The sequence below is a fragment of the Myotis nattereri genome (genome assembly GCF_964212035.1).
Source record: "Myotis nattereri genome assembly, chromosome: 9".
NCBI classification, from domain to species: Eukaryota; Metazoa; Chordata; class Mammalia; order Chiroptera; family Vespertilionidae; genus Myotis; species Myotis nattereri.
In genome coordinates, this window is record NC_138084.1 from 28559895 (window position 1) to 28575777 (window position 15883).

The window sequence follows — 15883 nt, forward strand, 5'->3', positions numbered from 1 at the left end:
ATCACTTTCACTAGTCAGGCAGCACCAGGGACGGAGGTCTCGGTTCTGAGCCTGGACCCAGTGGGAGGGAAGTCTGTGGGACAGGGGAGAAGAAAAGAGGTGTCAGAGAGAGAGAGAGAGAGAGAGAGAGAGAGAGAGAGAGAGAGAGAGAGAGAGAGAGAGAGAGGGAATCTCAAACAATACTGGCAGGTGTCTACTCACAAGGTGACTGGGAAAACTGCCCATGAGGAACAGTCAATTCTACCTCTTCCCAAATTCACAGTATGAGCGTAAGGTCATCACTGGGAGATACATTGAGAAGGACCACTCTTCGGTTGCCCAGAAGGCTCAGGGTTTGGCCTGTGGTCACAGGCTAACTATATGGTTTAAGGGTTTTATGAAAAACAGAACAGAACAAGACACACTCACACACCCAGATGATTGATGAAAGCTTAGCAGACGAGAGTCCGAGTTTGCTGAGATTAAAACCGGGACAGTGTTGAGAGGTTTGTCCATGCACCAGTTAGTGGGAAAAATTCCCCTTTTCCTTTCGAGGAGGGAGAAAATGGTTCTCCAATGCAGTGTGAGCAGTGTCAGGTCAAGCTCTTGTGGTAAAATGAAAACACAGAGAGATGGACCTTCAGAAATAGAAATCTAAAGATGGAATAAAAACCCTGATCATTGACAGAGATGCCCCCACTGGGGTGGAATATTGATTCTCCTTATAAAACAGAAACAAACAACTGAAAGGTTTACCACACTCTGTAAGGAAGATACCAGTATGTTGAAGACACGTACTAGCATGGCATGTACCCAGCAACATCACGTAGACCTGGAGGAACTTCTGCCTACGTGTTAGCTGGAGACTGTTAAGAACCTAAAAAAATGGATCTTTTTTTTTCTTTTTTCTTTTCTTTTTTCCCATAGTCACACACCCATACAAATGAGTCTTTTGGATGAGATAAAAGTCACAGCAACGTGAGTTCTCCTACTGAGTGGGATGACTTGTTAGCCCTGTTTGCTCTGATGGGGAAAATAAAAAAACGGACCCCAGGCAGGCACGACACTCACCCATGAACACGGTTAGTACAAAACCAGTAAGGCATCGCTTTGGGAAGGTCAGCACCGAAGGTCAGGCAAGGCCGTCCGACGAAGCCCGAGGCTGGGGCACCCAGGAGGGAGGGGCCGGGCTGCCAGTCCCTCGTTGAGTTGCATCACGTTTGTTCTGAGAAAAGTGCAAGTCTTTCGAGAGGTGACCTCACCACCCACCTGAGGTTGGAGCTGGCACGCTGGAGGGGTCGACGTGCGTTCCGAAGCCTCGAGGACAAGAAGGAAAGGCAAGGTCCCGGCTCCCCCACGTGCTGAGGATGGGGTCCCGGTCCACTCCACAGGACGTGGTGACCCAGGCCCCAGTGGGAGGCGAGTGTGTGGAACTGTGAGGATGGGCAACTGAAAACCAAGACTCAACTCCAGCGGTTCTCACGTTCACCAAAGGACTGATTCTGACGACGGGTGGACGGGGTGGGGGGTGGGGTGAGAGGGTGGAGAAGGGAAGGAGACAAATCTTCAAAATCAAAGAGTCAGAAAGGGAGAAACTCAACCTCATTCTCAAAGGGGTCATCAGTTCTCCAAAGGAGACCAATTCTCACCGGACACAGTGTTTGCAGAAAAGAAACCTGATTCATTTCTAAGGAGACAGACACATGCTGTCTGCCCTGGCAGGTCCGCTCGGGCACATTCTCACTCCTGCACGCACACGCGTGGGCTCACCGGAGGTGACGGGGGGAGGTGTGGCTGGACTGGGACAGGCAAAATACCTCTCGGGGAAGGAGAGCACCATTTAGGAAACAGAACAGAGCAGAGAGCACGAGGTGTTTTCTCCTAAGGTTTCCCTGTGCGTAGCTCTGACGTTTGTTGTGTGACAAAGCAAGTGCCTCGTTAGCACCAGTTCTCTGTGGCCGGTTGGGTGAGTTGGCATGGACATGAGGGTGCTGGCGGCCAGACCCACTTGGCAGGGTCTGAGTGAGGGGAAGCCGTGCTGTCGGGGTTTCAAGATTTGCTCCAGTCTCTCTGTCTCTGGGCAGCTCGTGGCAGGATGCTGTTTGGTTTCAGAACTTCAAGTGGGGTTCCCATGTTTAACCCTTTTCGTTTCAACGGTGATGGTCCTTTCCCGAGAAGTATCTTCAGTGACTTGGGGAGGTCACAGCAACAAGGCAAGAGCAATGATTTAAATGAAACCGAAGATAGTGCATTTCTCACTGTGGAAGGAAGCAGCCCCAGGGGGCTGGCCCGGGATGGCTGCACCCAGGTCTGGGCGGGAGGACCGGGGGGTTGGTGTTCCTGCAGCGCTCATGCCGGCCGGGCTGGCTCAGGAGGGCATCTTCAGGATGGTGCAGAGGAAGGAGGCGAAGTGGGGCGAGGCGAGGAGGAGGTGGGCAGGCGCCATGGCTGGACCCTGTCACAGAGTTGACTCCAGGGACGAGTCCAGGATGTCGTCGTGATGGCTGTTGCTGTTGGAGTCGCTGTCGTAGCTCTGGGGGCTGGAGTAGTTGGCTGCCTCCTGCAGCCTCATCAGCATGTTCATCTGAAAAAGGCAGAAAGCATGAGCAGCTTTCTGGCCAGTCCGCCACCACCCGCCCTGGCCTCCTGCGAGCTCACGCCTGCTCCGCTAGACTCACCTTGGGACTGCAGCCCACATGGGCTCTGGACCAGGCTTCCAGGGTTCAAATCCCGGTTGCACCACTTATAGCTGCGTGACCTTGGACAAGTACCTTAACCTCTTTTGTGTCTCGGTTTCTTTATTGGTCAAATGTGAGTAATAATCACACCTGCCCTTTAACGTTATGGTGTGGATTGAGTTAACATATGTAGAGCACTGAGAACAAAATGGAAAGTCCCCCATCAATCTGACACTTATTTTTATTTGGGAGGGGCACATCTTACTCAAGTCTGGGTAAAGGGGCCAGTCATGCATCCCTGCTTCTGGAACATGCTCATCAGTGCCGCTGACTTCCAAAGCATGGAATGCCCCCTTCGACGAGCCTCAAGCTCATCTGTGCCCCACCGGCTGTCACGGCCTTCACGGGGAGCGGGAGGGCAGCGCCAGGAACAAGCAGAGCCACGGAAAACAGAGAGACCTGGATTCCAATTCCGGAATCTTTGGACAAATTACCTCATCTATCTGAGCCACCAGTGCCTGGTCTATAGATTGGAGAGAACAGCAGCTCCTATCCCCAAGGACTCAAATAGGGAACAGAATGACATAATGTGATGGGGCCCTGAGACTAGGGCCTCGCACATAGTAAGTGCTCAATGAACGTGATATGCCGTCACCACCACCATCACCACCACCACCACCATCATCTTAAAGATAACAGTTTCAAGGTAGTGTTCTTAAATCTTCCCTGACAGATCGTCTTTATTGTTTTTTGTTTGGGAGTGGAGGTGTAGAGTGAACAACTACTTTTATTTTCCTTATAACTATAAATTGTGTGTGTGTGTATTTTACATTTTGCTTAGAAAGTAAGGTAGGAAGGCAGGGTTTCTCTGAGCTGAGGCCAAGACTTGGTGCTGCTGGGCATGACATCCAGTTGCCTCCAGCCAGCGGCCCCAGGATGCCTAGCAGTTTCCCTGGGTGAGTCTGGCCACAGACAAACCATGGGCTGGTGTCCACAGTCATCCCTGGGAGCAGGGAGTGGGGGTGGAGGTCAAATGCAGTCAACCACCCTTTGCAGCTGAGATTACTTATTCACTCATCACTTCTACCCACAGCACGTGGTCCCGCATACACACAGGTGTGGCCTGTGCTCTCGGAGGTCTCAGTCCCCTGAGAAGAGAGACTAGTAAACAAGATGGATAGCCTGGGCAGAGGGCATGGGCTTGGGAGGAACACCCATATCTAACTTGTCACTCTGGGAGCCTGGGGTTGGAGGGAGCCCTCAGGTGTCACCTAGACACCCTCTGTGTTCAATCAGTGATACAGAGAGTTCTGGCTGAGCAAAGGATGTCTGGGAGCGAGCCGCCATTCTTCCCTCCAGCCACCGCGCATTCTATTTTTACGTAAGACCTCATGAGCTCGCACCCACAAAAATGTCCCCGTGACTCTGGATTTGAGCAACGGTTAACGTTAGAAATGGCTTCTTAAAGTTTGATCTTTTTCTCTGTAAAACAGTTACATCCACTTAAAGTATAGTTCCTGTTAAAAAAAGCCTCAGCAGGACCAGAGCTCCACCCCTCCAGTCTGGAAGATGGCAGATGACCCAAAGCACCGTTCTTTTTTAAATCCAGCAAATCAATTAGTCAGCACTGGTTGTCTTTCCATCCTGCCGCATCACTTCTGAACATTTCCTTTCACTAGGTAATGCGAGCTATTTCTCTGATGTGCTTCTCCCTTTGCTTTAGCTGCCACAGGCGCGCAGGGCTCCCGGCAAGGCATGAGAACGGTATTTCACCAGGGCAGGCTCTGGCACATTTGCTTTCACCACATTTCATGGGGCAGTTGCTTCTTTAGGTCTCATTCTGCAGGATGACTATGCAGGCGTCTCATATTGGCAGAGTGACTACAGCAAGTCCTCGAATAACACCCTTTCCTTATGCTATAGATGAGAGGCCCCAGGACCCTGATTCTTACTTATATCAATTAGCCTGTGGTAACTGATAGACGTGGTTCTATTCCATGTGGTTTCACTTAAAGTCACAGGACCTACTGAGGAGGTTAAGTGAGAACTTAGCTGAACTGCAGCGTTACCACCAGGGGCCCAGGTTCTGCTTAAAGGATCTTTATGGCTTCAGCAATGACAGCGTCAATAAGCAGCTCAGACAGTGTTAAGACCTAACTCACCTCGCTGGCCACGGGGCCCATGGTCAGGCCTCCTGCCTGCGCGACTGCTGGCCTGGGCTTCTGCTCCTCACCCAGCTCTGCCCCTGCTGTTACTGGGGGGGAGGTCGCTGGAGCAGGACGGCACATGATAAAGGTGGCACTGAACCCAGAGGGCAGAGTGGCACAGGGACAAGTAAATTCTCACCTTTGACCTTCTGCCACAGACCATTTCAGAGGGGTTCAAGACATTAGCGAAAAGCTAAAACCATAGAAGAAAATCCTGGCAGACGTGTCCCTAATCTTGGGATGGGCCCAGTCACCCAAAGCAAGGCTGGGGCTCAGTCGCCTGTTTCCAGCGGGCCTTGCTCCCAGGAGACAGTAAGTGCTCGGTGACGGCTGAGCTGCTCCGGGAGCTGAGAACTCACCAGCGGGTCTCCTTCAGCGTCGCTGGGGGGCATCTGCTTGCTGGCCGAGCCCTCCCGAGGCATGGAGTAGCCGTCGAAGCCGACATCCTCGGGCCGGAGCTGCAGCAGGGGAGGCCACTCATGCTGCTGCGGGCTGGCTGCCCAGGGGTAGGTGTCCATCACCCACTTGGCAGGGTCCTCCCAGGGGGCCCGCCTTCCGTAGAGCTACGGGGAGGCCAGGAAGGAATGGTTAGGAGGGGCTCAGACCTCCTCTGCAGCCCTGTTTTTCAGCTTTCTGAAAAGTTCCCTGAATGCAGTGTTATGCCTCCCCTGACAGGGTAATTCTACTTCCAGAATGCTACTGTAAGGGAGTCATCCAAGGTGCAGAGTGGATGTGCTAGGACCGAAGGCAGCATGACTCCGGTGTCAGAAACACCGGCTCTGGAGTCAGGTTGACGGGCTCACGCCTCAGCTCTGCCACTGACTCACTGTTACCCTAACTGAGTCTGGCTGATCTACCTGAATGGTGGCCAGCTTCCGTGGTAGAAACAGTCCCAGCACAGCCAATGCCAGACTACCAACACGACCTCACTGAATGTGGAGCTGGAAAGAGGGGCCGGCTATCAGCTCCAGCGCCCTCCTGCGTTACTGCCAGATCTAGCACCCTACTGCGTTACCGCTAGCTCCAGCACCCCCCTGCATTACCACCAGCTCCAGCACCCCCCTGCATTACCACCAGCTCCAGCACCCTCCTGCATTACCACCAGCTCCAGCACCTCCCTGCATTACCACCAGCTCCAGCACCTCCCTGCATTACCACCAGCTCCAGCACCCCCCTGCATTACCACCAGCTCCAGCACCTCCCTGAATTACCACCAGCTCCAGCACCCTCCTGCATTACCTCCAGCTCCAGCACCCTCCTGCATTACCACCAGCTCCAGCACCCTCCTGCATTACCTCCAGCTCCAGCACCCTCCTGCATTACCACCAGCTCCAGCACCCTCCTGCATTACCACCAGCTCCAGCACCCCCCTGCATTACCACCAGCTCCAGCACCCTCCTGCATTACCACCAGCTCCAGCACCCCCCTGCATTACCACCAGCTCCAGCACCCCCCTGCATTACCACCAGCTCCAGCACCCCCCTGCATTACCACCAGCTCCAGCACCCTCCTGCATTATCACCAGCTCCAGCACCCCCTGCATTACCACCAGCTCCAGCACCCCCCTGCATTACCACCAGCTCCAGCACCCTCCTGCATTACCACCAGCTCCAGCACCCCCCTGCATTACCACCAGCTCCAGCACCCCCCTGCATTACCACCAGCTCCAGCACCCTCCTGCATTACCACCAGCTCCAGCACCCCCCTGCATTACCACCAGCTCCAGCACCCTCCTGCATACAACCACCTGGAGAATTCCTTCTGCTGGCCACCAACACCACAGGCAGAGGTCACAAATGACCCTGTTCTGGTAAAACCTCATTTCTTGAGGAGGGTCTGACTCTCATAGTCCCTCTGTAAACTTTCCAAACAGCAGACTGTTAACAGAGGTTACATGTGGGTGGTGCTTCTCCCCGCCCATATATTTCTCAATTTTTTCCATATTAACTAATTTGCTCTTAAAAGGGAAAACGATATTATCACTTAATTTTGTAAAACTGCTACCATGCCTCCACACTCCTTTCTTTAAGCTTTAATGATAACACGATTTCAGCGGTGAGTCTCAGACAGGATTCTGTGAAGGGGGCCTGTGCGAGTGCGTACGCATCTGTGTCAGAGAGAAAGGGAACACAAACATGTGGGGACATCTGGGATCGAAAAAGGCTGTTCCAGAGTAGGAACATTCCTGCAATTTTTAGAAACTTCCCCCTCCAAGGGCCTTCGCCGTGGAACTGGCCTGCTTTGCCCGGGCCAGACTTCACGTGGGTGAGGCTGCACCCAAGCCCCATTTCTGACCGCTCCTGCTTCTGTCTCCGCCCTCCCGCCTGGAGGAGACGCTCAGGGCGGCAGGACCACAGAGGCTGGAAGGGGGAGGTCAGCCAGTCCTCAGAGGGGTCTGGCCTGGTGGTTTTCAAATATGTGCCCTTCTCCCCTGACCCCATCACTGAAGAATCTGAGGAACTTTTGGGCTCCACAGAAGACAGCCTGAAAAACACTCTTTGGGCCCAAACTTTTCAGAGCACAGATGGGTACCCTAGAGAAGGGAGACTTGCCCCGGTCTCAGAGCAACCGGTAATCTGATAAAGCGCCCGCGACTCCCTCCGGGAGGTGGGGGGAGACAATGACGACACAAAGACCTTTCGAGTTACTCTGTAGACGAGACACTTTGGCAAGTGTTTACAGTGACAACTCCAGAGGGGAACAGGGCCGGGGCCTGACTCATCGGACAAATGTGCAGCTGGCAAATGCGAGCAGCATCGGCAAGAACAGGAAGTATTTTACAAGCCTCCCCACTTGCCGCTGGACATGTTCCAGTCCGGGTGGTGAATGGCTGGGTAAGGACCGTGGCAAGTACAGGAAACACTGTGAAGCGTCTTGGCCCCCGTGCAGAGCCTGTGGCAGCGCTAAGCAGCAGCAGAGACAGTGGATAGACAGGCAGGCAAATAGGACATTTGCTTTCACCACGGCACACATTCGGGAAGAGCCTCCAGGCAGTTACACACTCACACCCCACTGGGAAAAGACTCCCGAGTCAAGACTTGCAAAGGTGTCTGGTATCCACTAGGGGGCGATGCCACAATTCCTCTGGGAGAGGATGTGTCTGGTGGAGGGACTGTCTAGCGGTCAGTGGTGGGCCTGATCTCAGCAGGAGCTCTGGTCCCCCTCCCTCCACCACAGGCAGCCCTGCCAGAGTCCACCCTGGGGCCTCGACCTCTTCTTAGCTTATAACCTCGGCCAAGAGCTCACCTACTCTGAACCAATGTGCTGCCTTCATGGCCTCTCTACTCACCTAGCAGGGCCAGGTGAGGACTAAATGGTCCCGTCCGGTGCTCAGCACATAGTGAGCATGGAATCAAGGTGACACGGAGGAGAGTAAGGAATTTAAAACTTTTTAAAATAGAGGAATCCTTTTGTCAAGTGAAATCTGACGCAGAACTCCACTACCTGAACCACAGTACTTGGCTCCCCGAACCAACTGAGGCTTCTGGGAAGTTTGGACAGTACGCAAGTCAGGGAAGTAACCGAGGAGTCAGCTAGACTGGGCTCCAACGCTGGCTCATCACACCCCAGAGTCAACTTGGGGTAAAGCTCCCGGGGCCGTGGATTCCTCACCTGTCAGGTGCTCTGAGCTGTTAAAGCTACACGAGAGGCATGTCAGGCCGCCAGCAGCGTGCCCGGCAAGTAGCAAACCCTCAAAAAACAGTCAGCAAACTTTCCTTCCCAACTAGAGGCATAAGAACACACCAGGTTTCCCGTGAATCAGCAGGTTCCCTGGGGCCTCCAAGGCTCAGCAGGGAGATGAGGTCGGAGGGCTGAGACCAGGGGCTCATTTCTGAGCAGAATGGTAAAATGCTAACTCCAGCCGCCTCCCCTGGTGGCTCCCAGGCTCTGGAAAGATTGTTCTTCAAATGACCTCCCAGCACCAGGAAGGGATGACTTTTCCTGTCCGTATGTCTTATGAGATGGAGGCATGGCTCTGGTTTCCTGCCCTTTTCAAGTTCTTGTCTGAGTGCCTCTGAAGACCCTCAGTGTGGCTACATGTTACCGACAAGCAATCAGACACTCGCTAGGCTCAGCCAAATGCATGGAAATGACACACAGCCCTTGTACTGTCACACGCACGCGTGGGGCACGCACCCTCCGTGACCTCCACAGGCCTACGGCAGCGTCTTGTGTCTCCCAGGACCGAGGAACAGAGAAGCCCTGGGAACCGGCTGCTAAACTGGTTGCTGACTGTTCAGCTGTGCGTGACACATGCTCATCACGGAACCCTGGGGGCCAAGCCCAGAGCTTCTCAGGCTGCCTCCAGGCTCCACAGTAAAACTTCCATCTATGGCTGAGCTCCTGGAGCTGACCCTGGGCTGAGTGAGATGGGACGTGCTGCCTCATGAGCCCACGGTCACCGGGGAGGGGTCCCAGGCAGGGAGGGAGTGCCATGGCCGCCCGAGGGCGGAGAGTCTGGGATTCCAGCCAGAGGCATGGACTCAAATCCCAGATTTTTCAAGGTTGACTCTTATGACCCCTTGGCAAGTCACTTATTCTCCTTTGAGACTCAACTCTTCTCCTTTGAAAAATGGAGATAAAAATATCTCTATATTCCAGGACAAATGCAGGGCTTGAACCAAATAGCAGATATGAGAGGACTTCGTAAACCGTTTCTTTGCACTCACTATGCTGAGGGCATCACAGCCAGGATGAATTTACTCTTTGCAACAAGTCTTTGTGGCACAGGACTGTCATTCTCCTTTTCTATCCACGAGGGCACCGTGGCACAGAGAGGCTGAACGACTTGCGTGGGGTCACACAGCTTACAAGAGGCAGAGCCAGGACTTACAGCCAAGTGTGTCCCTGCACTGTGCCAGACTGCTGGCCTCACAGGTGAGGGAGGGGCTGTCACCTCATGTCAGTCAGAATCCCGGAGGGAGGAGATAAAGCCCCCTCATCCGGACACTAGAACAGTCCCCCTTCCTCCCCCCTCATTTTGCCGTGTCTCACCTGGAGTCCTTCCCTGACAGCTTCCAGGAGATAGGGGATAATTGAGTAGTTCCACAAGTCGGTGAACCACACCCTGGAGCCATCCACGTCGATGGGGCATGACAGGAAGAGCCGGGGGCCTGGGGACCAAACAAAAATCCATCAGAGCTGAGTTGGGGAGAAGCCAGGAGAAGCCATGATCTAAGCATCCCTCCCAATTTCTGAGTGACAGCAGAAATTCCACCTGCCGGTGGCGGGCACAGAGCAGGACACGTGGGCTCTCCAACACCCCTCCTCCCGACCCCCAGGATCTCTCTGCCCCAGGAAATCACCCAAAAGAGAGGAAAGGCTTTATGGAGAAAGATGTTCCTCGTGGTATTATTAGTCCTGAGCTTTGAAAATGCAAACACACTAAATGTCCAAGAAAACAGAAATGGTGCCGCGAGTGATGGCGTACCCGCACGTGAGTCTTTTCCAGCCTTTAAAAATAATTCTAAAACTGGAGCAGCAACTCAGGACGCTTACGAGACAATGTGAGGTGAAAAAGAAATGAACGTGCTGTAGGTATACTCTGATGGCAACTAAGTAAAATATCTATGTGTGGACAAGGGCAAAAAATCAGCTCAAATTAAAATAATCCTGTCAGGAGGGTGGGATGATCAATGACTTTTTCCCTCTGTTCTAAATTCTTAAGCTCCAGGAATGTTGGTAACGTTTTACTTTATTTTTAAAGCAAAGCCTTCGGGGTTGGGCACTTCACTGAGCTGGCAGTTTCCACATCGGCCCTGGCTGGACCATCTCTTGCTGCTGATCAGCCCTAGGGCATTGGGCAAGGCAAGAGGGGCAGAGACACAGCAAGGGATGTGGGCGAGGCAGTCGGGGTCTGCCTTGGGCTGGGACTGTCCCCTCGGCCTCCTTCTCTGTCCACATGAACAGAACAGAATCCAGCTGACTTGGGCCTGCAGGGTGCTGCCCTGGCCAGGGCCCCCGGACAGTCTCCGAGGAGCCGAGCTCAGCGCCGCCCTGAGCCAGCCCACCCACCGTTCTCGCCTGGCTGCCCACCTACCTATGGTGACGTCTGAGGAGCTGTGAGCCTCCAGGAAGCGGTTGAGGTGATGCCAGACCTTGGGAATCCAGTCGATGATTTTCACCAGCTCCACATTCCGCACCCGCCCACTGATCTCCGTCTCCATGAGCTTCCGCCTCAGGAACCGGCCAAGGAAACCCTTCACGGGCTCCGTGTGGTTGGCACAAAGCACCCACCTGGGGGACATCAGGTTTTCAATGATTACGACAGTGAAGAAACGAGGGCTAACCTCAAGACTCAACGTGCACAAGAACTAGACAGATGGTGTGTATGCTGACTCCCTGTGCAAACACTGCATGTATATTAATTCACCTTTCCTCACAGCAACCCCATGACACAGATATTATCGCCATCCCCATTTTACAGATGGAAATGTGAAGGCGCAGAGAGGTTATGTCCAAGATCAAAGAAGCAAGTTAATGAAGAGCTAAGGTTAGAACCAAGACAGTGCAGCTGCAAAGTCTGAGCTCTAACCACTGAGTCTGCTGCCTCTTGTGCTTGTGTCACTGTGCTGGGCCACAGAGCTGTAAGAATGACTGAGACACATTCGTCCCTGTTCCCAGGAGCTCACAGTCTTGTCGAGGAAGTAGATAAGCAAACAGAGGAATTGAGGCATGATGAAGCCCAGGGAATCAGGGAAGGCTTCTCAGAGGAGGGGCTGTCTGGGCTGGGACTGGGAGAATGGATGGAGCAGCCACATAAGCAAAGGCAGGAGCAGGGGGGAGGATGGCAGGTGGGAGAGCTCGCTGAAGCATTTGCAGAGACATGGGAAAAGGGGTGGGTATTTGGGGAAACTGCCAGAGGCCATGTAACCAGACTTTAGACTTGACCTGACAACCCAACGAACCTGGATGCATTCTGGAGGCGATGAGGAACCACTAAAGCACTTCAGGGGGGAGGATTTATGGTCAGATTTGAATACTAGGACGCTCATGCCACTGCCACTGGCACGGAGGATGAGGCCACTCTGCAGGCAGTAGTGCCCAGGGATATGATGTGGCGTGGCAGTGGCGGGGGAAGGAGGAGGAGGAAGGACTTGAAGCATCTTTAGGAGAAAGCGTGGACAAGACCGGGACAGCCTGGATGCGGAGGGGAGCCACGATCTCATGGGCCTGGAGGAGGTCACATTTCCCAGGGAATGACAATTGAGGCCCACTTCCCAGAGATCTCCCTTAGGGATGCCTGCAGAGTGGCCAGTGAGAATTGGCGAGGGTGCCATCCCAGGACACAATTCTCATCCTCATCTAAGGGCCAGCAGGAGGCGAGGAGCGCTGGGGTCACCAAGGGGTCAAAGTAGGGCAAAGGGCGTTTAGCGATGGCACCACAAGGCAAGTGGCAACCCACGTAGGCAGGACAGTGCAGCAGCTCTTCCCACACCCAGCAGGGAGCCCCGCGTGGTGCTGGGGCAGAGGGCACATGGCAGCTGGAGGCAAAGGCCCACAGACCCCCAGACAGCTCTTGGGGACAAAGCAAGGGCTTTCATTGCTCATGTTCACCTGGGCCCCCTAGAGACGTGCCCCTGATGTGCCGGGGAGGCGAGTGGCCTGCTGTCCCTGCCCGAAGCTGCCTCCCTGTCTCTGCTACCCCAGGACTTCGTGACCTCACACGAGTCATCTAATTCTCCCAGCCTCAGTCTCCCCATTTGCAAGCTGCGAATGAGAAATGTAACTACGTGGGGCTATCGTGAGAATGAAGAGTGAAGCTGGAAAAAATGCTCCACACGATGCCTGGCACAGATCTGGTACTCAGAGGGTGACACCTTACCTGAAGTTGTGATGGAGCTGCAGGTTGGGAGTAGAAGAGGTAGCCTGGTTCATTGTGCCGATTATGTAAGGGCTGTGGGGGACACAGAGGAAAGAAGAGGATTTTGTGAGGCAAGCCCAGCTCCGGACGGGCCTACAGGGTCCGTCCAGGAAGCTGGCTGGCTGCCTCCCAGCCCCCCACGCTGACCCCGGCCATGTATGGGCACAGGTCTGTGCAGCACGCCTCCCCTGTGGCCGTTCTCCCGGGGCCAGGGCCTGGAGCTGGCCTTTACCATCTGTGGTCCTTGCAGCTGAGCAGCCCATTGAAGATCTCGCCCAGGGAGCTGACATGGTGCAGGTTGTCCAGGATGATGACGAGAGGCATGTCCGCAGCGTTGTTCTCACTGGCGCACTGGTCGGCAAGGTTGGACAGGTACTGGCGCAATTCCTGCATGGGCCAGGGAAGGGCGGGATGCAGCCGATGAAGAGCACACGCTCAGAGCCTGCACGTCGCCCAGGCCAATGCAAGGGGCAGGCCCTCCATGGGCAGCATGCCTGCCTGCTGCAGGGGTCAGCTTGGGTGATGCGGGGAGGACAGAGTGGGGAAGGCCTGCGTCTTTCCTTCTGGCTTTCACTAGGTAACAGAACTCCTTCAGCTGAGGGCCAGAGCACAGCAGCGTGGAGGTGCCCAGGCCCGGTCTGTATCCCTGCTCTACCACTTCTCTATATGTGTCGCCATTTTTCTTGGGTAGTTCTGATTGTGCCAACCTCCCAGGAAGCTCCAAAGGGCTCCAGAGGTGCCTTACACACCTCTGTGTGAGCTGCATACGTTCCGTATAAGGTGCTCTTCCACGGCGCCTGCCTGAGGGCCATGTATGCAGAGCCCTCCATGAATAATATCACACAGCATCCCCGTAAGTGCCGCTGAGAAGCGCTGTAGCAGACAGACATCCAACAGTGCAGGGGGAGGTGGGTCTGCATGCACAGGGGCCTTGGGAGGCCTGGGTGAAAGGGTGAGATCTGAATTGAACTGTGAAGAATGGCTGGGGGATTGGCTGGAGCTGGGGCCAGAACACAGCTCAGTGTGCCCGGGGAAGGCCTGTGCTCTAAGAAGGAAGAGAAGAATAATGGTGCAGAAGAGGAAAGGGCTGAAATGGAGAGTTAAGGACCGGCCAGAGGACCCAGGATGACTGCCTGGTGATGTCACCATCATGCTGGCATGACCTAGAGCGGGGCACAGCTGAGGGCCTCACACAGCCGAACTTCTATAGCCCACAACCCTCTGGGGTGGGTACTATGCGTAGCTCCCGTTTACAGAGAGGGAAACTGAGGCACACCCAAGTCAGGTGACTGCCCTGAGATTGCAGAGAGGGCAAGCGGCGGGCTGGATTCAGACTCGGTGCCTGTTCAGTGTGCTCCTCACACCCGGCACTCCGGCATGCCAGCCGCCGCCTCCTACGAACACACACATGCCCACGTCTCCCTCATAAGTCACAATGCAGCTTCGGCCCAACTTTTTGAGTTACTAGTAATTTTTCCTTCTTTGAACTCCTTTCCATCTGGGTTCTTGGCCTCAGCCTTACAATGACAGGGCTCCTGGGCCTCCCACCCCTACTCAGGCCTTCGTGATACAGAGGGTGAGATGCCTTCTGCACGAGGTGCCCAGCCGGGGTCCTTCATTCACTGGTCCTCAGCTCACACCGAAGCTTTTGACTCGGAAGCTCGGACCACTTCTCTCCAGTCCTGTCCCCACATCCAAGTCACCTGGAAACCTGTGAATGGCCCAGGTTCCCGGCCCACACAACCTATTGGAACAGGGCACCAGGGAATGAGGGTGAGGAAGCCCCATCGGCAGGGATGCCAGGTGATTCCTAAGATGGAAGAGTCCTTTCCAGTTCACCTTGGACTCTGGCCCCTTTGCAGAGGGCCAGCCAGAGGGAACTATCATTAACTCCACTGTGCGAATAGCAAACAAGTGTGAGAAACCCCTTCCCAACCCGCGGCTGGGACTCAGTCAGACCGTCCAGTGTCTCCATTGCTCCCTGTGAGGCAGGGCCAAGCCTATTTGCTGGCTCTGGAGTCCAAGGCTTTGACTTGCGCTCCAGTCCACTTCTCAGTACCGCCTGAGTGACCTCAGACACATGACCACCTGCCTCAGGCCTCAGTTTCCTCCTCTGGGAAGTGGGGACAGCAGCAACTGGTCCCTTCATGGCGAACAGCTGTGAGCTGTGAGGCGGCCAGCTTGCGGTCACGGGGCAGTCTGTCAATAAGAACTATCATTCTTGTTCCAAAAAGGGTTTTGTTTTGGAAAAACAATAGCATCACCAGGCACATGATAAATTCTTGGTAAATTGAAGTGGACTTAAGGAACTATTAGCACTGAACATGTGGCTCATAGTGGGGAAGCAAGAAATGAACTAGATTGACTTACAGGTGAAATTTAGTGGGAAGTTTTGGGTCAAAGCCTTACTTCCTAGCCCCATCCTGACCTTCACTGGGCTCTCATAACCACCAAAGTGAGTGCACAGAAAATGCTGCTTTCCCATCAGGGTGGGGTGACATCAACAGTTCTGAAAGGGCCCAAAGGTGAGCCCTGGCTGGGCAGCAGCTTCGGAAAGCTCTCCTCACCTTGCTGGACTTGTGGTCCACGTTGAAGGTGGCGATGACCCCGTCTGTCAGCTCTCGTCCCTCCCGAAGCACCAGGTACTCGGACAGCCGGTTGGCCAGGTAGGTCTTCCCGGTGCCGCTGGGGCCGGAGAGAATGATGCGCCGGTGCTCCACCAGCAGGGAGACGTAGCGCTGCAGGATGGGCTTGGGGATCAGGGACTCGAACGCCAGCGAGTCCAGGCTGTTCTCCGCGAGCCCTGTGTGGGAGAGGAAGTGTCTCAAGTCCTGCAGAAAGGGGAGCTCTGTGTTTGCCCAGCTGGCCCTGCCATGACCGGAGGCCACCCCTTTCCTGGGCAGTCCACTCACTGAGGCCCTGGTGCAAACTGCCGCCGCCTCCTGCTCAGGAGCAGCCTGGGCGCGGGCTCTGGCCCTGGCTTGGCTGACTTTCGCTCACCTTTCAGACCTGGGCCCCTGGCCTTTGTCTGTTCTCTGCAGAATTCCTAAGACTCTGGGCTCGGCTTGTCTGTCTGGATTTGCCAATCGATGGCGTTTGCGTTTGCCCAAACCTTTGCCTCCCCTGTCTGCCAGCACCTTAGGGTTCCTTCCTCA

General features: G+C 54.6%; 1 protein-coding gene across 1 annotated transcript in view; it reads right to left on the reverse strand.

Annotated features, from left to right (window-relative positions):
• Positions 1 to 899: 899 nt before the first annotated feature.
• NAV2 (neuron navigator 2) overlaps positions 900 to 15883 on the reverse strand; it is a 357889-nt gene continuing 342905 nt past the window's right edge. Inside the window, exons 32-38 of the mRNA XM_081100068.1 lie at positions 15296 to 15531; positions 12961 to 13115; positions 12690 to 12761; positions 10905 to 11101; positions 9860 to 9978; positions 5224 to 5427; positions 900 to 2563 (exon numbers count right to left, since the gene is read on the reverse strand). Of these exons, the coding sequence (XP_080956194.1) occupies positions 2438 to 2563; positions 5224 to 5427; positions 9860 to 9978; positions 10905 to 11101; positions 12690 to 12761; positions 12961 to 13115; positions 15296 to 15531 (1109 nt within the window). The 3' untranslated portion in view covers positions 900 to 2437. The remainder of the gene's footprint in view (positions 2564 to 5223; positions 5428 to 9859; positions 9979 to 10904; positions 11102 to 12689; positions 12762 to 12960; positions 13116 to 15295; positions 15532 to 15883) is intronic.